Genomic DNA, 27,419 nt, shown 5'->3' on the forward strand with positions numbered 1-27,419 from the left:
ATTGGAGGAGTGTAATTGATCTTGTAAGGCCTGTTCTTGTGATTGTATGGCTAAGGTTAAATTCTGTAGGACTTGTATGTTTTGAGGAAGGGATCTTTGCTGGACAAGTGTTCTTTTTATCAGGAGAGTAGCCATGGGAAATGAACTAAGAATTGTGTAGCCTGTGTAGAGTCCACCTTTGACTCCGTCTGCCCATTGGGGGTCCCATGGGTCTTTGATATTTAATTGGTATTGAAGGGGGGTTTGTTGATTCGCAATGGTGAAGAGAGCAGTGGGTTTCTCCTGTCTCAAGGTTGCATAATGGATCTTACAATAAATATAAGGGCATCCTGGGTTCTTTTGTTTCCAGTAAGTCTTACAATTGTAATGTGTCTGATCGTGCAGGAAGCAGAGAGCCTTAGCTCCGGCCGCACTGCAACACAATAGGGTGAAATTTATAGTAAGATGGGGTTGGCAGCCTGAAGGGGGGCAGTCAGCGGTGCCTTGTAGCTGTGAGTGCTGTTTATTTTTGCGTGACCAGGTTTCAACTATGGAGAATCTCCATATGAAAGTTGGGTTAGTAATAGTGATTGAAATGCAAGAAAAAGATAGTACTATAAATATGAAATAGGACTTCATCTTCAGTGTAATCACTGAGTACACCTTGCCACTGAAGATGTTCTATAAAGGTAAGCGGGAAAACCACTGTGATGGGCTATGATCTGGAGGCAAGTAGGGATCTGGGGTAATATATTGGAATTCTGTTATGTTTATATAGAGTATGGCGAGAAATCGGGATAAGCATAAGAGGTCAGGGAACATGTGGTGGTTGGGAGAGTTTGGTGAATTTGAGACGGGTAGGGGTAAGTCTGGTAGATGTCCACTGATTGTCTTCTGTGGGGGCCTTTTAAAATTGTGATATATGGACCCAGTGCGTGTGTCCTAGAAGTTTGGCTGCTGTGTATGTGGATAGGAGGACAGTATAGGGACCTTTCCACCTGGGTTGAAGATCTTTGGCTTGGATATCTTTTAAGTATACTTGGTCTCCTGGGCTGAGAGAGAGATGTGGGCTATAGGTGTCTGTTGGAGGGGGGTGAGCTAGTTCTGCATGTTGTCTCAGGAGTTGTCTCAAGAGGGTGAGGTATGGAAGATAAGTTGCCAGTGGGGAAGAAAGGGTGGGTAACTGCTGGAGGGTGAGGGGCCGGCCGAAAACTAATTCAAACGGACTGAGGCCTGTTGGACTCCGTGGGGCTGCTCGCAGCCGGGTTAGGGCTAAAGGAAGGAGAGTTACCCACGATTGTCGGGTCTTGAGGGAGAGTTTGGTGAGTTGTTGTTTGATGAGTCCATTAGCCTTTTCTACCTTACCAGAAGACTGAGGTCTATGAGGGATGTGGAGTTTCCAGGTGATGTGTAGGAGGGCTGCCACCTGTTGGACTACCTTGGAGATGAATGCTGGACCATTGTCGGACTGAAGGGTGACCGGGAGGCCAAACCTAGGGATAATATGTTCAGTGAGTATTGAAGCAACAACGTTAGCGGTTTCTCCTGTGGTGGGATAGGCCTCTATCCACCCTGAAAAGGTGTCCACAAGGGTTAAGAGGTATTTGAATTTTTTATGTTTTGGCATATGTGTGAAATCAATTTGCCAATCTTCGCCTGATTGGTGTCCTCTGAGTTGGTGGCTGGGATGGAGATTATGCAATGAGCCTTGAGGATTTGTCTTTAGGCAGATAGAGCACTGCTGGTTGATTATAAGTAAGTGTTTTTGTAGTGTTGGACAGTGGAGGAGGGGATTTAGAAAACTGTATAAGGCTTTGGGTCCTATATGTAAAGAATTATGTATGTCTGTTAGAATGGTATGGAGTTGTGTTTCAGGAATAACTAATTTGTTATCAATATATATCCAGTCATCTGTAGTTAGTTTGGCTGTTGGATTTTGTAATAGTTTGGCCTTTTCCTCTTGGGTGTAAATAGGGGTATATTGAGGAGAGAGAAAACAAATAGAGGGAAGCGTGGGGGTGGAGAATCCGGCAGCCAATTTGACAGTGGTGTCGGCAAAACTATTGCCAGCTGCTACCGGGTTAGATGGAGTTTGGTGGCCTTTGCAATGTATAATGGCTACCTTGGTAGGTGCCGACAGTGCATCCAGTAGTTTGAGTATTTGCTTTTTGTTGATAATGGTGTACCGCAGGTGGTTAAAAACCCTCTCTCTTTCCAGATGACTGAATGGGTGTGTGCAATTAGGAAAGCATATTTAGAATCTGTGTATATGTTTACTGTTTTTCCTTTTGATAGGAGGAGTGCCTTGGTTAGTGCAGTGAGTTCTGCCTGCTGTGATGTGGTCCCTTGTGGTAGGGGTTTTGCCTCTAAAACTGTGGAGGAGGTAACTACTGCATATCCTGCCTGTCTGTTTCCTTGAGGGTCGATAAAGGAGCTGCCATCCACAAATAGGGTTAGTTGTGCATTCTGAAGGGGCCGGTCATACAAGTGTAGGTGGCTGGGGGGTTGAGCCTCCAGGACTTCAGGACAAGAATGTTTAGTATGAGGTGGTTTAAGAGGGTCTGGCAGTAAAGTGGCTGGATTTAGAGAGGAGCAAACTTCTAAAGTAACAGTGGGGTCTTCTATGAATAAGAGATGGAAAAGTTGGAGCCAGGATGGAGTTAAGTGGCTAATACTTTTATGAGAGATGAGATCCTGAAGACGGTGTGTGGAGAGGACTGTTAGATTACTGCCTCTAATGAGTTTTTTCACTTCCTGGGTCAGGCAGGCTGCCACTGCCAACACACGCAGACAGGGTTGCCAGCCTTGTACAGTTGGGTCTAGTTGTTTGGATAGATAGGCCACAGGGCGGTGGGTGCTGCCGACAGGCTGGGCTAAGAGACCAACTGCCACTTTCTGCCTTTCATCTGTAAAGAGTTGGAAGGGACGCTGGAAATCAGGCAGTGAGAGAGTGGGTTGTGAGAGAAGGCAAGCTCTTAAGCGGGTGAAATGAGTCGAGATTAACTTGGGGTTGGACAAAGGCCCCTGTGGGGTTTCTTTAACTGCGGCGTATAAAGGTTTGGCTAAGATTCCAAAGTTGGGGATCCAATGTCTCAAGAAGCCTATTAGACCTAGGAAGGATTGAACTTTTAGAAGGTTTCATATTAGGGCTACACAGTCAGTAGTTGGTGACCGGGTTGTTGGGGTGATTTCAATTCCCAAGTATGTGACGGTTTGGCGAGAAATTTGGGCCTTGTGTTTAGATACCCTATAACCTAGTGAACCTAAATGGTTGAGGAGAGTTGCAGTGTCTAGAAGAGAGTCTTGTTTGGTAGGGCTACAGATTAGGAGATCATCTACATACTGCAGAACTTTGCTATTAGTGAGGGGGCAGGAGGCCAGGTCTTTTGCTAAGGCCTGACCGAAGAAGTGGGGGCTGTCCCGGAACCCTTGTGGGAGGACTGTCCACATCAGTTGAGTGGAGGTGTGTGTGTCTGGGTCTTCCCATGTGAAAGCAAAAAGGAACTGGCAGTCTGTGTGTAGGGGTATGGTAAAGAAAGCATCCTTAAGGTCTAGCACAGCAAAATAAGTAGAATTGGTGGGGATATGGGACAGAAGGGTGTAAGGGTTGGGAACTACAGGGCGCGTTGGACGGATAGCCTCATTGACTAGCCGAAGATCCTGTACTAACCTACACATTCTGTCTGCCTTTTTGACGGGAAGTATTGGAGTATTACAAGGGGAATGGGTGCAGACAAGAATATGTTGAATAAGTAGCCTGCATGATAATTGGCTTTAAACCTTGTAGATGTGTCAGAGAGAGGGAGAATTGGGGGCGGTTTGGGAAACGAGTGGGGTCTTTGAGCTTGACAAGAACTGGTGGGTGGTGGGCCGCTATGACCGGGATGGAAGTGTCCCACACTTGAGGGTGTACAAAAATAGGGAAGATGGGGGGTGGGGGTGGCATAGGAGGAACGTGTGCGCATGCACAAAGCATGAACAACAGGTCGTGAGGGGATTGAAGGGGAGTTGATGAGTTGGTGGGAATGGATATGGAGGCCTTTAAGGTGCTCAAGATGTCTCGGCCTAATAAGGGGGTAGGGCATGAGGGTATAATGAGGAACGAGTGCACAAAGTAGTTATTGGCCAGGCAGCAATTGAGGAGGGGAGTTTTTCGCAGAGTGGATGGCTTTCCATTTACCCCTACTACAGAGATATTGGATGGAAGGCTAGGTCCAGAGAAGGATGGCAAAACAGAATAGGTAGCCCCGCTGTCGATCAAAAAATTAATTGTCTTACCCGCTACCAGGAGAGTTACCCGCGGCTCGGCGAGGGTGATGGGGGTCCCCAAGTCTCGGCACCTTCAGTTATCATTGTCCAGATGTAGGAGCTGGAAGGAGCTCCCAGGATCCTGGGAAAGGGGGTCACGTTGAGACGTGGAACCTGTTCTCAGGGTGGGGCAATCAGACTTCCAGTGTCCTTCCTGTTGGCAAGCAGGGCAGAGGGTTGCTGGTGGACGAGGGTTAGGACATTCGCTGGCCCAGTGTCCTGACGCCTTGCACTTATAGCAAGGCTGTGTTGGGGCTCGGGGGCCTTGTGGACACCTGTTGGCATAGTGTCCTGCCTCGCCGCATTTATAGCAGGCTCCTTTTTTAGCCTTGGAGTCTGCGGGGTGTGTGCTCTCTGGTTTGGGGTTACGACTGGACTGTAAAGCCGCCGCTAGGAGCTGTACCTTCTGTTTGAGGCGAGCCTGCTGCTGTGCCTCAGCCGTTTCCTCTCTGGAGTTATAGACCTTAAAGGCTAGTTTAACTAGGTCTTGTATTGGTGTCTCGGGACCATTTTCCACCTTTTGGAGTTTTTTGCGAATGTCAGGAGCTGATTGGGAAATGAAATGAGATGCCAAAATGGTGGCCCCTGTGGGGGAGGCCGGATCTAGCCGGGTATATTGGGTTAGAGTCTCAGTTAGCCTATTGAGGAATGCGGCTGGATTTTCTTCCGGATTTTGAGAAATTTCTTTTAATTTGTTAAAATTTACGGCTTTGTTTGAAGCCATTTGCATACCAGCCAACAGGCACTGGACCATGATGTCTCTCCTACGGCGCCCAGCCTGGCCTACTTGGTAGTCCCAGTCTGGGTCTGCCGAGGGGACTGCTTGCTCCCCTAGTGGAATGGCGGTGTCAGTTAAAGGTAGTTGGTTGGCGTGCTGCCTGGCGGCCGCTAGGATGCGCTCTTGCTCCTCAGGGTTTAGGGTAGAGGTTAGGATAACCTGGAGGTCATGCCAAGTTAAGTCATAGGCATGACAAAGGTATCTAAATTCCTTTATGTATACAGTGGGATTAGTGAGAAATCCCCTAAATGCTTTTCAATTTTGGAAAGGTCAGCCAGTGAAAAGGGGACATGTACTCTGACTACCCCCTCCACCCCAGCTACCTCTCGCAAAGGCGCTAACACTGTAGGAGGGTGTGGGGCAGCAGTGGGGGTGTCAGCAGGGCACTTAGAGCGGGTGTGAGCAGAGATAGGGGACCCAAGGCGGCTGGTTGAGGATGTGGAAGGGGGCACGGGAGCGAGCGGGCCACCAGTCGATGAGGAGGAAGGAAGAGGAGTCTGGGCAGGAGGGGAAGGGGTGGAGAGAGCGGGGAGAGAAGGAGAAGTATAGGGCGGGAGTGAGGGTGCGGAGGCGGAAGGAAACCCTAGGTCCTCTGGCTGAACAGAAAGGAATGAAGACTCCTCTTTTTTGGGTTTCTGTGAGCCAGCGTCCTTGGCTAGCATAACTTGGGCCAAAGAGCACCGGCTACACAGATCAGGGCGAGAGTGTAGGTCCCAAACACCTTGGATGTAATTGATTTCAGACCACTTGCCTAGTCGCTGGCAGAAATTGCTGAGGTCAGTTAAGACATTGTGGTCTAGGGTGCCCTCTGGTGGCCATTGAGACTGATTGTCTAGTTTGTATTGGGGCCACGCCACAGTGGAAAGGAAAATTAACCGCTTTCTTCTGAGGTCTTGTTCGAGTTGTAGAGTTTTTAGATTGGCTAGGAGGCACCCTAAAGGGGTGCTCTTTGGAAATTTGGACTGGGGGTTTCCCATTTGTTTCCTCTTTACTTACACAATGGACACAATAGAAATGGAAGTGGATCTCTGCCTGGCTTCAAAGCGTCCTTTGGAACCAGCAGAGACAGACTGGAGGCTCTTGGAGCCAAGGTGGAGACTACCTTCAGGCGGACGTCTCCATCCTGAACGGGTCTCCTGAGCCACTTCATGGCTCAAAAGTGGGCCTTGGACCTGCGCAGGATTTTTGGCCGAGGGAGGTAAAGAGGAGACGAGGGCACTTACCCCAGAGAGGCCGTGAGAGTGAGGGAAGTGGGTCTCAGGTCCTGGTCCGTTCGCGGCGTGGAAGCAGGAGGAGGTTCCTCAATCCTTAGAGGCCTGAGGAGGGGGTCTCCTCCCGGGTTTGGGCACCAACTGATTTGCTTTCTAGGAAACTGATTTGCTTTCCAGGAAACTGATTTGCTTTCCAGGCTCACCAGGGCAAGTATTAAAGGACCAGCGAGTAGGCAAGGCTAGGAGCAAAACTGCAAATTTATTTTTTGGTCAGCCAGCTTTGTGGAGGAGGGGTGAGGTCCGTCAGTCCCCAGCAGGGGAGGCCAAGGGAGTCGCCCGGTGGGGCTCTCAGGGGGAGTTCCTGCAGTCCTGACAGGAGTGGGGGCTGAAGAAGTGCGCGCAGCGCACCCGCGGGGAGCGGCTTTTATGTCCTGGGCCTGGGAGTGGGAGGGCAGTGGGCGGGACATAGGCGGGTTGGGGGCCGGCGGTAGGCGTGGCTAGGCGGGTTCTGGTTTTTCTCCGTCAGAGGTCGGGTTGCGCCTGTGCAGTTGACCCGTGTCTTTCCCAGGCGCGGGAAAGTTGACGGTGAAGAACCTGGAACTGTGCCATCTTGCCTCCGTTCGTCCAAACAGGTCCTTCATCTGCTAGTGGCCCTAGGATGGGGACAGGGCTGGGAGAAGGAGTACCCTGAGGGTGTCTGTGCTCAGGTTGCCCTTAGTTACTGAGGATCCAGGGACAGGGAGGGGTGTCTATGAAGCTGCAGGCTCCCACCCCAGAATTCACACTAATATGCCTTCTGAGGGGGCAGGATCCCTTGGAACCAGGCCTGAGTAGGGTAGGGAGAAAAAAACAGAAAGCCCCACTCATTGGCTGCATGCCAGCCTCAGGACCTGTCCTTTCCTAATGACCCTCTGTGTAGGAGTCCAGGTAAGAGCGATGACCATGCCTGTGTGTCCAAACACACACACATCACATACATAACACACACACACCTCGCATACCACATGCATTACACATGCCACATACATGGCACACACACCACACATACACCACATACACATCACACACGTCACACACACATATACACACAACACTACGACTTACGGGAAGGGACACACAGTGTGTAGCTAGGCCCACCAAAGACAGTGCCCAGGACAGTGCCAGATGGTGGCTAGACTCATGCTTTGTTCTGGGCGGCATTGAATTGTGTCCCATCTGTCCAGTGCCAGGAGCCCTCTGTGCCCCTGTCAGTGAGACCGATCCAGTAGTACACTTTACCTGTGACCTCTACCAGAAATGCCTGCAGAGAAAAGGCAGTGTCATTGTTTGCCCTTGTGTGTGTGGAGCCAGTTCTCCAGGCCACCTGGAGAACCTGCTTATAGATATACACATAAATTATATATGCATATCAAAAACTGTAAACAGAATTTTAAAACACTTTTATCTCATTTGGAGAAAGTTAAAAGGTAAGATAAAACTATGTACTATAGAATTTTTTAGGATATCTAAACTCAGGGTAAAACCAAAGGAAAACATTTCTACTTCTTTAGTAAATGGCTTGTGTGAAACATCAAGCTCTCGCCCTTTTTTTTTTTTTTTTTTTTTTTTTTTTTTTTTTTTTTTTGTATAGATGGGTTTGTTTGATGAGGACTGTGATCCAATGATTGTTTAGCAACAATTTTACCAAACTGTAAATTCTTTTATTAACAGGCATTATAAACAGATAATACTAATCTTATTTAAAAACCATGAGTGCCACACTGGTGAATATATAGCTTATGAATAACTTAAAAAGTATTTCCCATTTTAGGCCGGGCGCAGTGTCTCCTGCCTGTAATCCCAGCACTTTGGGAGGCCGAGGTGGGTGGATCGCCCGAGGTCAGGAGTTCGAGAGCAGCTTGGCCAGCATGGTGAAAGCCCGTCACTACTAAAAATACAAAAATTAGCAGGGCATGATGGCAGTTACGTGTAATCCCAGCTACTAGGGAAGCTGAGGCAGGATAATCACTTGAACCCAGGAGGCAGAGGTTGCAGTGAGCCAATATCGCACCATTGCACTCCAGCCTGGGCTACAGAGCAAGACTCTGTCTCAAAAAAAAAAAAAAAAGTATTTCTCATTTTAAAAGGCAAACACAGTATACGAAAACCTATACTAAACAAAGAAGCTATAATATGGATACACGATCAATGTGTCTAAAATGATACATACGGTACATAACTAATGTTAATTATGTGATCAGTACATTTTTCCATATGATTCCCTTCATGCTTCACTTTCCCCAGAAATTGAATTCTGTACTTCCTCTTCTAAAATTGGTACAATCAGGTTATCCTTGGACATCAAATTATATTTCATCACATATTTAATAAACTGATGACACAAAAATGCTTAATTTTCATATTCATTAAATATCTGCTGATGATGGGAAATAAACATGTGAAAATATTCTGTAAATCTCACGGCATACTGATTTTGGTTTCACTACAGATGACTCCTTTATGCTAACCCTGCTGGGAAAATATTTATTGCTCTTCAGAAGACATGCAGCACCATCAAGTGTGTGTCTAGTATAGTCTACAGCAGGACACTCTTTTGGAGTTTTATGAGCTGCACAAAGAAAAATCCACTGTTCAGTTGCTGTCATTTGAGTACGAGTATCTGGATGACATTCACTCTGAAGTTTGACAGCAAGTCCAATTAGCTCAAGGCACAATTGCCTTAAATGTTCACACGTCCATACACATTCATCTTGGCCTTTAGGTGCTTCAAGAATTTTGTCAATATTAGAGTAATCTGCTCTTATGTTCTGTTAAATATACTGTTGAGCAGCTAGTGTATTGTCCATTTCATCAAAGGATTCATCAGGCCAATTCTAGATATCCTGTGCCTTGGTGCCCTGCCTGTTCTGCCTCAGCGCTGCCATCCCCTCTGCCGTGACCATAGTGCCAGCGCCTCCCATAGCTTGTTAAGAAGATGTGGTTTACAAAGTTGCATGTTCTTTCTCAGATCAGTAACAGTGGTCTCAGGAGAGCCACGAGGGGTGGGCAGTTCTGCAAGTCAAATTGGACCACAAACACTGTGGTTCTTTGTTAGTAATCCTGGCAAGTTCTGATAAGGACCACGACAGATGAGCCACCTGGAACAGTATTGCGTTTGGTGGTCCTCGGACTCAGAGTTGTGTGCCTGGTCTTCCCAAGAAGCCTGGGTCTCCTGTTCATGGGCCCTCTAAAGCAGCTGGATTAACTGACATTAAAATCAAGACAGGCCAGATGCAGTGGCTCACTTCCAGCACCTTGGGAGGCCCACGTGGCTGAATAACTTGAGCCCGTGAGTTTGAGACAGCCTGGGCAACATGGCGATACCCAATCTCTACAAAAAAATACTCCCAGAAAATAGCCAGATGTGGTGTCGTGCGCCTGTAGTCACAACTACTCAGGGGAGCTAAGCTACTTAGAGGGCTGAGGTGGGAGGATCGCTTGAGCAAGGAGGTCAAGGTTGCAGTGAGCCATGATCAGGCTACTGCACTCCACCCTGGATGACAGAAAGAGACATTGTCTCCAAAAAAAAGGTGACTGGAAACAAGCCTGAGGGAAAACCAAATGCATGAGAAGGGAAGTGTGCTCCTAGCACTTAAGGGCATCACTTGATTTCACCTCCCCTTGGCCTTCCTTCCTGCTGATGTCTCTTGACCTCTGGTGTCTCCCTCATTCATGGAAGACATGGAGGTTTGCCGTCAGTGGTTCTACCTCCAGTGCATGTGCTCATCAGAACTCAATCAATATTTGCTCACTGCCTGGCAGAGGAGACATGGAGGTCTCTGTTATACCTGCTGACAGCAGGAAGGCCAAAACACCACAGTCCCTTATTCCACACCAATTCCACCAACAATATCCCATGCTCGTAGCTCTGATCTGCTCCTCCTTGGAGGCCACAGATGCCAGGTGGGCTCCTTGGGACACACAGAACTGCTCAACCTCATGCCAAGACTTCTTGACATGAGAAAAATAATATAAGCTGCCACCATTGAACTTCCAGCCTTGCAGGACCATCTGGAGAAGTTGACCTGGAGCAAAGATTGGGGAGAAAAGAGAACCAGGAGCTGCCAGTGGGGGTCCCAGAGGGAACTTTTCTGACATCTCTAGGGCCTGCCCACTGAGGTTCACAAGCTCATGCAATTCTTGATGCCCAGTGCTCCAGGAGTAAGGCCTGGGGGGCTGCACTGCCATCTCACTGCCCAGCACTCCAGGAAGCAGCCCTCAAGACACCTGGCTTGGGCCCTCCTGGGAGGCTCAGGCAGCTCTGTCTTTCCAGATACCTACTTCCTGGCTATACTGCCCTCTCTCCCAACTCATTGCTACCACCTGACAGTCCTCTCCACCCCAACTCCTGCCATATTCCCTGGGGATTTTACAGCTATCCTATAGCCTTACTCATTTCCTTGTCTTCATCTCCATCCACTTCCACTGCCACACCCATGGCCATCCTGGGACCTGGCCATCACCTGGTCTGCCTGGCCTTCCATTTTTCAAACTCTTACAGCTCATCCTGTGAGCACAAGCCCCGATTCTGTCAGCTCTTTCATCCTTCCTTGCCACAACAGCCTGATCTTTGACATCATCTGTGCCACAGCTGTTTGAAATGGTACCACACAAGTTCAACTAATCACCAAATTGTTCTTTTGTTCAACATGCATTGTGCAACATTCCTTAACTTCTTCGAGCTAGCCACTGCCACACTGTACAAAGATCAATCAGACATGATTGATGCCTTTAAGGAACTTAGAGTCTAATAAATGAGACAGATGGAGAAAAGGTGTTGAAGATGCATTGATTAAAAAACACATGCACAGTAGAATAGTCACGGAAGAAGGTATGGTCTGTTTCATCTGAGCAGGAGGTGGGGCTCATGAAGGACACCCTGGATGAGACGTTACTGGAGCTGAGTTTTTTTGTTTGTTTGTTTTTTGAGACAGAGTTTTGCTATGGACGTCCAGGCTGGAGTGCAATGGCACGATCTCAGCTCACTGCAACTTCTGCCTCCCAGGTTCAAGCGATTCTCCTGACTCAGCCTCCTGAGTAGCTGGGATTACAGGTGCCCACCACCGTGCCTGGCTATGTGTTTGTGTTTTTTAGTAGAGATGGGATTTTGCCATGTTGGCCAGGCTGCTCTCAAACTCCTGACCCCAGGTGATCCACCTGCCTTGGCCTCCCAAAGTACTGGGATTACAGGTGTGAGCCACTGTGCCCAGCCCGGAGCTGAATCTTAAATGACTGAGGAAGAGTTTTCCAGGTGTTCAGTGTCAAGGAGAGAACCCCAGGCTGGGAAAAGCATCAGCACAAAGGCATAAAGGTCTGTAACAGCCTGGCATGGCCTGATCTATTCAAGCTACTTGGTATTCTTGGGACATAAAGGATGGGTGAGTGATGAATTTGGACAGATTCACCAACACTAAATGGTACATCCCATGTAAAAGAGTTTGGAATTTTTTTTCCCTATCAGCAATGGGAAGCACTGCAAGGTTTTGAGAAGGATGGTAATACGTCCAGATTTGCACTGGAAAAATGTCAACCTGGTGGAAGCTGAACCAGAAGGCACTCCTGATCAGGCCAGAAACACCAATGATAACACAATGGCGAAAATCCCAGTAAGAGATGGGTATAAATCAGGGGCTGGAAAAGTGTGGTCCCAGACCATCAGCATCACCTGACAACGTGGTAGAAATGCAAATTTTCAGGACCACCAAATCCCTCCTGAATCCAAAATTATGTTTTAATAATCTGCTTCAGCAAGCCCTCTGGTGGTTCTGATGCCCAGAACTAGTCATCTAAACCAACAACTGGCAAACTCCAACCTGTCAGCAGTGTCTTTTTAATAAAGTTTTTTGGAGCATAGCCATGCTTATTAGTTTACTGTCTTTTTCTTTTGTTTTATAATTCTGAACAGAGTTGAAAAGTTATAACAGAGACTGTACAGCCCCAAAGCCTGAGATATATATTTCTTTGCCCTTTAAGAAAAAAAATTAAGCTAATTGTTCTCAGCCCAGATGTGATTAGATCCACCTAGGGAGTTAAAAAAAAAATCCTGATGCCAGATACCCTCACCAAAACAAAAACAAAAACAAAAAAAATCAGAGTTCTGGAGGTGGGTCCCCAGGCATCAGCATTTTCAAAGCTCCTTGGGCGATTCCAGGGGACCCCCAAAGTGGAGAAACACTGGTCTCACCTAAAGCAGCAGTGAGAGCTGGGAGGAATAAGCACATTGGGGCACCAGGAGAGGTGTGAAGAAGGGGGGCCTCTGACCCCAGACCAGGAACCAGGCAAAGCAGTAAAGTGGGACGTCACTGCTGCCCACCAAGCCCTCATTTGTCAGCTCCCATTTCTTCAGTGACTGCCCCAAACACTCCCTTCTGTCTCTCAGTTGCCCTCTTGTCCACAGGCCAGTCAAACAGAACTGCCTAAAGTTTCCAGAACCTCATGATTTTGTGTCTCCATGCCTGTAACCCTACTGCTCTCTTACCCTATTTGCTTGGCAAACACTTATTCATCCTTCAGGTTGAAGTTCAAGAGCCATCTTCTCACAAAGCATCTTTTGATCCTTTCCCCACAGATCTCTTCCCTCCCCCTAGAAGATTCCATTTCCCTTCTTTTTGTTCTGCCCCTAACCCCAGTTCTCAGTACCTGCTTTTAACCTATCAGTCTTACACCTGTCTGTGTGTCTTTCATGCATGTCTGTACTACTAGCCTGTAAGCTTCTCAAGGGTACCTATCACACCTTATTCATTTTTTTACCCAGCACATCACAGGGCCTCACCTCAATCAGGCGAGGGCATGAATTCTGGGTACTTTGTTAAAGGCCTTACATGTGTGACCTCATTGGATCCTCACTGTGATGTAAATATTATTGTCCACCCCTTGTAGATGAGAAAAGTGTAGCTCAGAGAAGGTAAGTAACCTGCTCAAGATCATACCATTTGGGATAGTGGGAAGTCAGAAATAAGGCTGTGTGGCTCACTAGCCCATGCTGTCCTTATCACACACGTGCACCATTTACAGTTGGTTTCCCGTGTTCATGGGAACATGAACACAGTTTGGTCACTGTGACCAGGTTATGAGCAACGTGAGAGCAGGAACTTCCCACTGCACACCATCTCCACCACTGCCCAGGCTCCTCAGGCCCATTTCTCTGGATTTGGTCCGGGAGATGCATGTTGCAGTAGAAAAGAGGCTGATGAGACAGGAGACTCTACCCTCTCAAGAGACTGTGCCCTCCCCAGCGGGACTCCCCACTCCCACTTACTTTGGGTTCTTTGTAGCTGTTCCTGTGAAGCAACAACCTCGTGGAGGGTCTTCAGGCGACTCTACTCCTGCTGGATTTCCATGGTTAGAGCTTTGGTGTTCTCTAGATCTCCTCTTAACCTCTGGATCTCAGCACTGGCCTTCTGCAGATTGCTGTCTAACATCTGGGTCTGGGAAGTTAAGGCCGAAGCATTCTTCATTTCTTGTTTTATTTAGGGTCTGCATCTCTCTGCTGGCATTCTTCATATGACCATTTAAGACCCGAATCTGGGCATTTAAAGTATTGGCATTTTCCATCTCTGCCTTGAATACCTGAATCTGAGCATCTGTCTGGTCCAGACGGCCATTTGCTTTTTGGGTCTGGGCTGTGACTGTTTCCAAATCCCTTTTTAACATGTGAATTTCATCACCAGCCCTTTCCAAATGACCTCTTAGGAACTGGATCTCAGCACTGGTGTTGAAACTGCCTTTTATAAAGGCCTGGGTCTGGGAGTTTAAAGCATTTATGTTCTGCAGATTTTCCTTTAGTCCCTGGATCTCAGCATTGGCTCCTTCCAAACTATTTCTTAAAACCTGGCTCTGGGTCCTCAAGTCATTGACCCTATCTAGATGGCCTCTCAAAACATGGATCTCAGCATTAGCGTTCTTTAAACTGCTATTGGCTAACGGAGCCTGGGCATTTGCCATTTCCAAACTGGCATTCAACATCTGAATTTCAGAGTTTGCATTTTCTAAGCCTCTGCTTAGCATGTGGAGCTCAATGCTAGTGTTTTCTAAACTGCTTTTTAAGAAATTCTGGGTCTGGAAAGTTAAAGCATCTGCCTTTTCCAGGCCTCCCTTGAGCCTCTGGATCTCAGCATTGGTTCCCTCCAGGGAACTCCTTAACATCTGGGTCTGCAAACTCAGTGTAGTGGCATCCTTTAGAACTCCTTTCACCATCTGGATGTCAGCACTGGTGTTTCCCAGATGATCACCGAGCACCTGGAGCTGTGAATTGATATTGTCCACTCTGCACCTCAACATCTGGATCTCTGCTACCCAGGCGCTGGAATTCTCCATGTGGCCTTTAAATATCTGGATAAGCTCTTGCATTTCTGCCTCCCTGCCAAAGTGGTGATGATCTGGAGGGAGGAAGTGAAGAAGGCAACCAAAGAGGCCCGTTATGTAGGGTAGCATTGTATGGGCCAACCAGAGTGTTCTTAACATTTCCAAGGGAAATGGGTACTGCACAGCTCCACCAAGCACCCTGCTGGTCACACAGCCACCCAGACCCTGGGGACAGTCCACCCGAGAATGTGGGCCAAGAAACAAAGATCTAATTAACTGTTACACACAAATGATGGGGTCAGAAGGATTGAAATGCTTGCCTGCTGTAAGCCAGCTGCCACCAGGAGTCATGCTGGTAAGGCTTGGATTATTTTGTCATTATAATTGCTCAACTTGAAAGTAACCGATTATATCATTTAGAGCTGTTAAAGTTGAATTTTACTGAAATTTGACCACAGATGGGTTGTTATGGGAAAGAAAATAGATATGAATAAAGCCTGTGGTTAGTCCTACATTATATTTGTACACCAAGCATAGAGGCTCTCGATTCACCATTGTTACATGTTAAAAATCACCGCAAACGTAAGTTTTATGATGGCAAATTCCATGGAGAAGAAAACACAAAGGAAAGAAACAGAAGCAAAACAAAATAGTTGCACTAGGAGGAAGTACCCTGTTCAACTCACAGGGTTATGACACAGGCATGCCATGCCCTCCAGGTAACTAACACTGGACCTCAGCTGAAATAGCCTTTTAAAGAGCCAGCACCCCCAGTATTAGATAGGGCAAGGGTCCCTACAGAACAGTTTGAGGATACAGGAAACCTGAGTAAAAGGCCTTGTGCAGGGGTCATTGAAGGAGACTCCGCAGCCCCCTTTAATCTGCAAGGTCTTTCCCACCAACCTCATGTGCATCTGCCTCTGGTCCTGCTGGCATCCTTTATTCATCTCACGAACTAGGACCCAATCTCATACATCCATGATCCCCTTCTGATTCCAATCTCCCCTCAGGAATAGGGAGAAAAACTCAAGTTGGCAGGGACCCTTTCTGGAGCATCCATTCTCTATTTCTCATGCACTGCCTATGTAAATGTGTGAGATCTCAGTCACTGTGCTAAGGTAAGAGAAGCGACCTTTCAAGGTACTGGAAGTTCAAAGATTCTGTTTTATTTATTTGATAGACAAATAAATCAATGTAACAGAATGGAGAATCCAGAAGTAGACCCCCACACATATGGACAATTGATTTTCAACCAAGGTGCAAAGGCAACTCATGGAGAAAGATAACTTTTTCAATAAATGGAGCTGGAACAATCCATTTCACACCATTATACAATAATTAACTCAAATGAGGCAGAGACCTAAATGTAATACTGAAAACTGTACAATTTCCAGAAACAAAGGAAAACATCTTTGTAGTCTTGGATTAGGCAGATTTCTCACATATGAGACCGTGAGAACAATCCATAACAGAAATAAAATGATAAATTAGACTTTATCAAAATTAAAATCTTGTTAAGAGAATGAAAAGACAAGTCACAGACTGAGAGAAAATATTTGCAAATTACATGACTAGTAAAGAACAAAGAGTACATACTCTATGATCCCTTTTCTATAAAACGCTGGAAAAAGCAAACTAATCTGTAGTTACAGCATGTAGATCTGTGGCTGCCCAGGGATGAGGGGAGGAAGGGAGAGGCAGGAATTACAGAGAGCCACAAGGAAACTTTGGGGTGAGGAGGATGACTATGTGATGATGATTGTGGTGATGGTTTCGGGGGCACATACATATATCAAAACTTATCAGATTGTATGCTTTAAATATGTACACCATTAGACCACAATAAAACTGTGTTTTTAAAAAATTATCTGTTTCTATGAGGATGGTGGAACCCATTCAGTGGTCTGTGGGTACTGGGGGAGAAGTTCATCCTAGGTTCTTAGCATCTGAAGGTCCCGGCTCCCTCTGCACCCCACCCCCACTGTGGCTACCCACTGTTGGGTTCAAAAGGTAAATGCCCAGTAATGTTGTCTCCCAGAATCATGGCTTGCACAGACTTCAGCACAAGTCTTGTGTGCTGTTGAACTGAGACATTCCATTTTCCCAGGTCAGCAAATCCCCAGCCCTGAGACTGGGAGGATACACTGTCCCATACACAAGAGGGTTCCAGAACTGGGCAGATAGCAGCAAAGACCCTCCCTCATGAACCTCAGTTCTTGGGATGCTCCCTCTTGGACAGTGGCCTCTATCTGGTCCCAGGAAAGCTGTGGCTTAGGGCTGGAGCTGGAGGTAGAATGATCTTTCTGGGAGCAGAGAGGCCCAGAGAGGTGCATCTGGGGCCCTTGGGAACTTTGTGCTGAAAGGAGAGAGAGTCAGTGAGATTTGGGTCACCTGGGGGCTTACTCACTACAAAGAGAGTCACAAGAGAGAAGACCAAGGTCACAGCCATAAATGCTGGGGTAGTCTGAATAAGCCTTGGTATCTTGGGGGCTGCAGAAGCTGTTGCCACAGAGTCCACCCCTGTAGGGGAGAAGCCAGAGTCCAAGGTGAGAGGGTGCTGTGCAGTTCCATTTCCTGGGTTGTCTAATGGGGATGAGAACCCCTGCCATGCCTATCATACAAGTGGTTATGGAGAAGGAAGATGAAACACTCTGGACTGTTCACCAGAACGAGGTGTGGGCATGGTAGCAACACAGAGGCGAGGGGCTCTGAGACCGAGACCACTGTTCTCCAAATCTCAAGGAGGCTTTGGTGGTGCACAGGGCACAGAATCTGGCACAGAGCACAGAGCAACAAAAGTGTAGTTTGAATGAAACAAGAAAGGAAGGGAGGGAGGCCTCACAGGACCAGCTCAGTGTGCAGAGCCAGGATTCCAAACCAGGACCATCTGAATTCAAAGTTCATCCCCTTTCTCTTGCCAAGTCTGCATCCCCAAGGACAAGGGTCTGGGGAGAGCAATAAGACAGCAATAAGCTGCCTTATGGCAGAGGGCCAAAGGACAGGCAGGCTAATCCCTCACTGGGCATGAGCTGGGGGCCCAGTTTTCTTACCTTGAGGGTGCAGGGAGACACATTGGTTATCTGTGCAGAAGCGGACTGCCTCACCATCCATCTCTGCTTCCTTGATCCTCCAGCACTGCTCCCAGCCACTGGCTCCCAGAAGGGCGGTCCTGCGGACCAATGGCAGTGGAAGCAAAGCTAAGACACCCACACTTCTATGCTCTTGACAGAGGTCCTGACCACCCTCCCAGCTCTTCCTCCCTCCCCGCCTGACTCTGCAGAAACCCGCCCCAGTGGGACCCTCCCCTAGAGGCTCCCAGACACCGATCTGCCCTATTTTCTTCCTCTTCCTATTAGCACTTTCCCGTCAGTTCTCAGCCCCATCATCCCAACCTCTGCCGCATCCAGCATAACCCCAAACACACCTCTTCTTCTCTGGTGGCCGGGACTGGCCACCTAGGAAGGAGGTCTCAGCTTTGTGTAGAAAACATCCTTATGACTATGGCTGACCTTTAATTCTAGCCCCAGAACCTCTTAAGTAAAAGGAGTCAGGTAAAGGAGGGGGCAGGTCAGTGCAGCCGATATTTGCAGGTCAAAGGAGGAGGCGGGGTGGCCAGCCACTTGGGGCCTCACAACTGAATTATAGTATACAGGAGGATGTGTGGAGGTTATGTAAAAATACCACATGATTTTGTACAAGGGACTTGAGCATCTGTGGACTTTGGTACCCGTGGGGGTCCTGGAACCAATCCCCTGCAAATACCAAGGTACAACTCTGTAAAAATGTGTTTGGTCTTCATCTCAGTTCCTCACACAGAACTCCTAAAACCCTTAGAGTTTTCTGGGTAACAGGAGTGTCTTTTGTTATTCATAATAAGCCCCTTAGGACTATCCTTGGGTTTATGCTAACGAGGTGACACAGGGTGGACCCTTAGATAATTTCAGGCTGGAGGCTGGTCCCAGAAAGACTAAACATGGAATTAGACTTTGGAAGATTGGGACTTTCAGCCACCCACTCCCATTCCCTACTCCCAGACCTCCAGGTACAAGAGATGGCCTGGGGTCCGGGCTATATAGACTCTTGAAAAATGAAATTCAAGGAGCTTTGGGATTGGTGGTCCACATGCCAGGAGGGTGTCGTGCCCTGACTCCACAGAGACAGAGTCTCCTGCACTTGGGACCCCACTGGGCCTTGCCCTGTGTACCTCTTCATCAGGCTGTTTTTGTCCTTTACAAGAAATGAATAGTAAGTATAGTGCTTTTCTGAGTTCTGTGAATTGTTCTAGTGAATTATGAAAACTGAGAGGTTGTTGCAGAAACCCCTCAATTTTCTGTTTGAGACAGGGTCTCCCTCTGTCACTCAGGCTGGAGTGCAGTGGTGCAATCATAGGTCAATGCAGCCTTGAACTCCTGGACACAAGTGATCCTCAGTTCTCAGCCCCATCATCCCAGCCTCTGCCGCAGCCAGCATAACTCCAGCATAACTGGGACTACATGTGTGTGCCAGCATGCCTGGCTACTTTTTTATTTTTATTTTTTTGTAGAGATGGGATCTCTCTTTATTCCCCAGGCCGGTCTGGAACTCCTGGCTTCAAGTGATCCTCCCACCTCAGCCTCCCAAAGTGCTGGGACTACAGGCATGAGCCACCTTGCCTAGCCAGAACCCCCAAATTTGTAGTTGACTAGGCAGAAGTGGGGGTCACTACCTCACTTGTAGCTGGCATCTGAAGGGGGGCACTCTTGTGGGACTGAGGCCTTCCCCTGTGAGATCTGTGCTAACTCTGGAAGTTCGTGGCAGAATCTTGTTTGAATTGTTGGATGCCCAGCGGGTGTCAGAGAATTGGCTGGTGTCAGGAAAAAGCGCACATTTCATGTCAGAAGTAGTGTCAGAAAATACCAAGCAGGCCCCAACTTTAGCTGATTGGATCCATGCCTCCTGAGGTGAATCTGATGGAGAATCTGATGGAGCAGATTCAAAAGAATCTGATGCAGCAGGCTGGGGCCAATGTGCGGCTTTCAACGAGCCCTGTCCCTTCCAGGCGGAACAGATACTGCTTCAGGGGGTTCCTGCTGCTGGGTGGGCCTAGCATTAGAAGAGAAGGCATGAGGCAACCCAGTGGACAGTGCCATGGAGCTGTGCAAGCCTGATGTCCCTGTCCCCACCACAGGGGTAACCAGCTGAACAGAACCAATATTCCCATGGCTGGTCAAGGAACCCCTCTAAAAGTCAGTGTTGGGGTTACCAGCAGATTCTTGTTCTTTGGTTGCCTCTTGTCTCCATTACTTCAAATGGGCGCAATCGTTTTGAAATAAATCACATTTTCTTTCACTTTGGGAAGTCTAATTACATATTACACCATTATAGCAACTCTTAAACAAAGTCACAATCGTTCAAATGACTTGTTCCATCCGTGTTGTGTTGTTTCTTTGCTACTTTCACCCTCCGTTCCCATGTCCCATTCTCATGTCTTCTGCACAGATCCTGGGGTCAGCCTCTCATAGGTCCCCAGCTGCACTAACAACACTGCAGACCAACCACAATGGTGGAGAAGCCACACGGAACTTGCCTCCTCTGGGGCCGGGCCAGGAGAACAGCTTCAGCCCAGGAGGAGCCTGTGCCATGTGTGGCTGATGTCAACCCGGCAAGCAAGTCGCCCCGTGGGCAAGGCATCTGCAGGCAGGAAGGGAGCGGTTGCCCACACCCAGTTCATGATGGTGTGTGTGTGTGTGTGTGTGTGTGTGTGTATTTTGAACTGCGCACTATAGGGGCCCAATGTGTAGAGTGCAGAAGTACCATCTGCTGCCTTTTACCTCCTGTTTGATGAAAATTGACCTTAGAGGGGAGGGCACAGCAGGAATGAAGGGTGAAGGCATCCATTTCTGGACTATCAACAGCTCTGCCTGAAACCCCAGTGGTGTCTGCCAAACTCCTTGTCCACCACATGGAATGGGATGGGAGCTGCTGGAGGTGCCTCCCCAGAGGCCCATCAGACAGCCAGGGGTGGTGGCTGAAAAGAAATGGCTTGTCTTGGTTTATGTTTCCCCATACACAGGAAAGGCCCAGGCTGGACCTACTCAGATCCTATTTCCTCCTGGGGCCTTAGAGTTGAGGGAACCTCGAAGGCAGAACTCTATGGATCCCTTGCCCAGCTGGAAGGTCAGAGTCTGGGCCAGGAGAGGGGCATAGTTCTTCCCTGACCTCCCCACCCACCCTCTGGGCCCTAGCTCTTATATTTCCCACAGGAACTCCATCTACCAGCAGGCGAGAAAAACCAGGGGGTTGCTATGTCTTCACTGAGAGGCTCTCTGTTCTCTGGCCAGACAAAAACAAACGGGCATTAATACCAGAACTGGCCAGGCGTGGTTGCTCATGCCTGTAATCCCAGCACTTTATGAGGCCGAGGCAGGTGGATCACTTGAGGCCAGGAGTTCGAGACCAGCCTGGCCAACATGATGAAACCCCTGTCTCTATTAAAAATACAAAAACTAGCAGGGTGTGGTGGCGGGTGCCTGTAATCCCAGCTACGTGGGAGGCTGAGGCAGGAGAATCGTTTGAACCCGGGAGGCAGAGGTTGCAGTGAGGCGAGAGTACGCCACTGCACTCCAGCCTGGGCGACAGAGGAAGACTCTGTCTCAAGAAAGACAGAAAGAGAGAAAGAGAGAAAGAGAGAGAGAGAGGGAGGGAGGGAGGGAGGGAAGGGGAGAGAGAGAGAGAGAGAAGAAGAAAGAAAGGAAAGAAGAAGACAGGAAGAAGGAAGGAATGAAGGAGGAAGGAAGGAAGGAAGTAAGGACGGAAGGAAGGGAAGCAGAATAACGAGAGACAGACGAAAGAACAGAAAAGAAAGAGAAAGAAAGAAGAGACAGAAAGAAAGAAAGAAGGAAAGAAAGAAAGAAGAAGAAGGAAGGAAGGGAAAGAGGAAGGAAAGAAGAAAGAAAGAGAAAGAAAGAAAGAAAGAAAGAAAGAAAAGAAAGAAAGAAAGAAAGAAAAGAAAAGAAAGAGAGAAAGAGTCTACCTGGCTCTAAAGCCAAACCAGAGAGGGCCAGAGCCAGGAGAGGGAGAGAGGCGGATTCCTTTTTTTTTTTTTTTTTTTTCAATCCAGGCCATTTTATTTAATAGTGGGGACAGCTTCTTGACATGATGTGAGCACTTGCATTCATCAGTACAAAGTGTATACCCCACAAAATATAGCAACAACAATTCATCACATTTACAGGCCTGAATGCAAACCACCATCTCACCTGGCTTTTATTCCATCCGTCTCCTAACTGTTGTCCCTGCCTCTCCTCTTACCCACTCTCAAGTCCTGTCACCACGGTGCAAGCATAATGATCTTTACAAAAAAAATTAGGTGTACACACAAATATTACTTAGCTCTCTCAGCTGGGAGAGGCAATGACGTTCTAATAGCAACAGCCACACAGCACCCAGGTTTTGGTTTCTAACACCATTCTCCAAAAAAAAGAAACCAGGGCTCATTAGAGAAATGGCTGACTCTAGAACTGTGGCAGGAAATACACAAGCTGAGCCTGGAGCATCTTGTAGTACCAGAAAGTAAGGAGATGCTTTGTTACAAAAAAAAAAAAAAAGTGATGGAAATATGTCAAATGACACAGGAACCAATGAAGGAGCTCCCAATGGCCAAAGCCAGAACAATTTGAGAAAAAACAAAAACAAATAAAGTAGCATTGGATTATAACCCAAAGTGTAAAAGAAATATCCGTGAGTCCATACTGACGTAAATGAATGTCTGAGTAAGTAAATAGATAGATAAATCTCGGGCAGAAAATGTCCAAATGTTTTATGTAAATATTCCAGTCTGAGAAAAGTAGAGTGTAACTTCCTACTCTTTCAGTGTGAGCTCCATGTAGTGACTTCCTTCCAAAAAGTTCAGTGTAGGAAAAGGGAGAAAAGAGTAACTCTGGAGTCAATAAACTTGGCAAACACTACCGGAGCCTGGAGATCAAGGTCAACACCAACAGTAATGAATTCTATTGATGGCATGTACCCTTGATAGGATGTGATAAGAATTGCCCTTTATCTCCGTGATCTTCCTCCTGAAACTCAGTACCCCAGTCTAATCATGAGAAAAACACCAGACAAATTTCATTTAAGGGGCAATCTACAAAGTACCTGACCAGTGGGCTCCTCAAAACCGTCAAGGTCATCAAAAACAAGGAAAGTCTGAGAAAATGTCACAGCCAAGGGGACCCCAAGGAGACATGATGACTAAATATAACGTGGTATTCTGGATGGGATCCTAGAAGAGAAAAAGGCTGTTAGGGGAAAACCAAGGAAATCTGAATAAAGTATGGACTTCAGTTAAACATTGGTTCATTAATTGTGACAAATGTACCATACTAATATAAGGTGTTAACAATAAAGGAAATGGGAAAGGGTGGGTATATGGAAACTCTATATTGTCTTCACAATTTTTCTGTAAAGCTAAAACTATTCTATAATGCAAAGTTTTTAAAAAAATTTTGGAGACAGGGTCTCACTCTATTGCCCAGGCTGGAGTACAGTGGTGTGATTGCAGCTCACTGCAGCCTTGACCTCCCAGGTTCAAGCAGTTCTCCCTCCTCAGCCTCTTGAGTTCCTGGGACTACAGGCACATGCCACCACACACAGCTAAGTTCTGTTTTGTTTTTCTGTTTTTGTTTGTTTGTCTATTTGTTTTGTTTTGTAGAGACAGGGTCTCCCTATGTCGCCCAGGCTGACCTCAAACTCCTGGGATCAAGAGATTCTCCTTGAGTTCTGTGTTCTGTGAACACAGGCATGAGCCACTGAGCCCAGCCTAAAAAGGTATTTTTTAAAAGATATTAGGGGTGGCTGGGTGTGGCAACTCACACCTGTAATCCCAGCACTTTGGGAAGCTGAGGCAGGAGGATCACCTGAGCTCAGGAGTTTGAAACCAGCCTGGGCAGCATAGCAAGACCTCATCTCTACTAAAATTAAAAAAAAAAAAATTAGCTGGGCATGGTGGCACTCACCTGAGGTTCTAGGTACTCAGCCAGCTGAGGCTGGAGGATCCCTTGAACCCAGGAGTTCAAGGCTGCAGTGAGCTATGGTGGTGTCACTATACTCCAATCTGGGTGGCAAAGGGAGGCCCTGTTTCAAAAAAAAATTGAAATTACCATCCTGGATAACATGGTGAAACCCCGTCTCTACTAAAAATATAAAAAATTAGCCAGGCGTGGTGGTGGGCGCCTGTAGTCCCAGCTACTTGGCAGTCCGAGGTAGGAGAATGGTGTGAATCCGGGAAGCGGAGCTTGCAGTGAGCCGAGATCATGCCACTGTACTCCAAACTGGGAGAGAGAGCGATTTGTCTTAAAAAATAAATAAATAAAATAAAAAATTCAAAATTAAAATGAGACATAAGGTAGTAATTATGGACTCTCAGAAGACCAGAGTCAAGCTTTAGAGCCTATGCTGGCAGGAGGAATGCTCCAAGAACACTGACCTGGTTCTGGGAATGACAGCACTAAATCTAGTCTGAGCTCTGAAAAACCACCAGGACAAATCAAAGGTCTCACATGGTTGAATCCGACTGGTGGTCCCTGGGTCACATGACTGCACTTTAAAAATAAATATATACACAAATAAATAAATATTAAATAAAATTCAAACAGGGTCTTGCTCTGTAGCCCAGGCTAGAGTGCAGTGGTGTGATCATGGCTCATTGCAGCCTCAACCTCTTGAGCCCAAGCAATTCTCCCACCTCAGCCTCCCAAGAGCTAGGATTACAAGTCTGCGCTACCATACCCAGCTAATTTTTTTGGTATTTTTTGTGGAGACGGGGTCCCACTGGGTTGACCAAGCTGGTTTTCAACTCCTGGCATCAAGTGATCCTCCTGTCTTGGCCTCCCAAAGGGCCTCCCAAAGCATCTAACCTCATGCCTGCACTTTTCTGCAAGTAAGGTTGTAAGTGTTAGTTCTGCCTCTAACTTGAGAAGGTCAATTCAAAATACAGGAAGATACCTAAAACAAGAAGCTGCTCAGGATAAAAGAAGAACCACAAAAGTGTGACAAATGTTTTCCAGTGACATAGTTCTATTGCATGTCTGTAGATCTTGTTATTCCTGGAAGCACTTAAGCTTTCAAATGTAACAAATCATTTGTCACGCTTCTTCAACACTAAGTAAAAAACAGAACAATTGGGATCATGTCACTCATCTGCCTAAAACACTTCAGTGGTTCCTCCTTGTCCTTCAAATAAAATCCAAAACCCCTCCTTTGGCTTTGAAGGCCCCTGAAGAGCTGCCTGCCCGCTGCTTCACCCCACACCACACTCCAGCTAGACTGGACTTCTCTTGCTGCCTCAGGCCTGTCACACTCCTCTGCATTTTCTGTTTCCTCTCTCTTTCCTCGTCTGTGCCCCCATCCCACTTACTGCCTAAATTCTGCTCATCTCTCAAGGCCCAGCTTATGTGCCTTTTCCTCATGAAGCCTTAGGAAATCCTTTCGCTTTAGGCTCCCATAGAACAATAAAAATTTCCTTGTTGAAAACACACTGAGTTTATCATAAATTGGGTAGCCTGTGTTTTCTCCCCAAAAAACAAAGATTCATTCTAAAACCTAAAAAAAAGAAGGAAGTTGCCCTGGGACAGATAGGAGGGGAGGCTCTTGGAGGTCTGGGGTGTGAACAGAGAGGTAGAGAGAAAGGAGGGCCTGAAATCTCTGAAGGAGGCAATGCATTGCCCTGCTGGGGGCTGCCCGGAGCCCTGGCCAGGTGGGGTCACCAAGGGAGCCAGTGGCAGTCCCCATACCCAGGGCCCAGCCCCAACCAGGGTGACAATGCCAGGAATAATGCCAATAATCCCAGAAGCCAGGGTGCTTTGTAAGAAAAAGGGAAAGTGCGGCTGGGCGCGGTGGCTCACGCCTGTCATCCCAGCACTTTGGGAGGCCGAGGCGGGCGGATCACAAGGTCAGGAGATCGAGACCACGGTGAAACCCCATCTCTACTAAAAATACAAAAAATTAGCCGGGCGCAGTGGCGGGCGCCTGTAGTCCCAGCTACTCAGGAGGCTGAGGCAGGAGAATGCCCTGAACCCGGGAGGCGGAGCTTGCAGTGAGCCGAGATCGCGCCACTGCACTCCAGCCTGGGCGAGAGTGAGACTCCGTCTCAAAAAAAAAAAAAAGAAAAAGGGAAAGTGCTAGACTACACACATGCACACACGCACACGCACGCACACACACATGCACACACACACGTGCACACACACACACACACCCCACCTAAATAATGGTTTATCTTCCAAAGCACTGGGAAAATTAAAGCAAAGAAAGCATAGCTCATACAATATGAGAAAAAGAGGAGAGAGAGAAAGAGAAAGTGAGACAGAAGGACAAAGAAAGAGAAAATGAAGTAATTATAGATAGATCAATAGAGCATGAAAACAGAAAAATAAAATATTATAGTACATGTCCACAAGCATTAGGACTAGTTGGTCAGTAGGGGTGAATCAAGTATTTTTTTCTCTTTTTCTTTTATATTCAAGCACAAAAGGATAAATTTTTCAAGAGTGTTTTATTGCGACATTGAAAGAGGGCATGTCAAACCTTGTCAACCTGCCAAATCAGAAAAAACAAAAAAAAGAAAACCAATGAACAAAAAAAAACTTATGGAATACAATAAATACCCAAATTGACTGAGAAAAAGTTCTCACCTGTCCCTGGCTCCCAACTTTTCACCTGACAATGGAAAAATCCCCAGAATTTCACAAGAAATACTGTGGGGTCCATGACCCGAGGAGCTGCCCAGGTATTGATAATGCCCCAAGACCCGCTAGAGACAGGACTACAGCATTATCAATGGTGGGACTTCCTGGGCGAGACCGCACTGCCAGCCGAAGGGCAGGTGCCCATGTAGTGACCTCCCTGGAGAAGTAAGATGTGCATACAGTGGGGGAGGCAGCCAAGCTCACATGACAAAGCAAAGCAGCAGGTGTCCCAGCTTCCTCAAGGGAGGAAGCCAAGGCAATGCTGCACTTGCTGGGTCCAGGCTGCGGCACAGACTCCAGATAAAAACACATCCTCACTGACTCAGGCTCTTTCAGTTTCAAGAAAAAGCAACGGGCAGGGTCAGGAGCACAAGCCTCGTAAGGTCCCCATGCACAGAACCCAGGAGGATCAGAAGGGCTGGGAGGATCTGAGGCAGCACTGAGAACAGGAGCAACCGGAGCCCCTCAGCCTGCCCTCCAGGACCTCCATCGCAACTCCTCGAGCCATTCTCTTTTCTCTGACAGCTATAATCCTCTGCAGTCACTAATTTTTTTTTTTTTTTTTTTTTTTTGAAACAGAGTCTTGCCCTATCACCCAGGCTGTAGTGCAGTGGTGGGATCTCTGCTCACTGCAACCTCCACCTCCCAGGTTCAAGTGATTCTCCTGCCTCGGTCTCCCAAGTAGCTGGAATTACAGGCACCCACCACCATGCCCGGCTAATTTTTGTATTTTTGGTAGAGATGGGGTTTCACCATGTTGGCCAGGCTGTCTCGAACTCCTGACCTCAGGTGACCCACCCACTTCGGCCTCCCAAAGTGCTGGGATTACAGGCGTGAGCCACCGACCCCGGCCTGCATTCATGTCTTTCCTCCGCCTTGTAGCTTCTGCTCATTGCTAGTTTCTTCCAGTGCCCTCTGACGGCCCCTCCAGCCTTTCTCTAACTCAGGGCCTTCCAGCTCAACTTCCTTCTGTTAACAGCCTCATCCCCTTGCTACTTCCTGGTTCAAATTCTTTCCCAGAGAAATGGTCTGATTTTCCCAGCTCATCTCTTTGCCAAAACCAACCAGAGATCCCCAACC

General features: G+C 47.5%; 1 protein-coding gene and 1 pseudogene across 1 annotated transcript; both read right to left on the minus strand.

Moving 5' to 3' along the window:
- Positions 1-7,453: 7,453 nt before the first annotated feature.
- On the minus strand, positions 7,454-17,801 carry CLEC4F (C-type lectin domain family 4 member F). The gene is given in 7 exon segments (XM_030921623.1): positions 7,454-7,576; positions 10,183-10,340; positions 13,574-13,781; positions 13,783-14,693; positions 16,615-16,704; positions 17,023-17,139; positions 17,670-17,801. Coding segments are annotated over 7 exon segments (1,668 nt in total). The 5' UTR covers positions 17,731-17,801.
- Positions 8,540-9,218, minus strand: LOC104661326 (annotated as a pseudogene).
- Positions 17,802-27,419: the final 9,618 nt, after the last annotated feature.

The sequence above is a fragment of the Rhinopithecus roxellana genome, chromosome 17 (genome assembly GCF_007565055.1).
Source record: "Rhinopithecus roxellana isolate Shanxi Qingling chromosome 17, ASM756505v1, whole genome shotgun sequence".
Classification (NCBI taxonomy): domain Eukaryota; kingdom Metazoa; phylum Chordata; class Mammalia; order Primates; family Cercopithecidae; genus Rhinopithecus; species Rhinopithecus roxellana.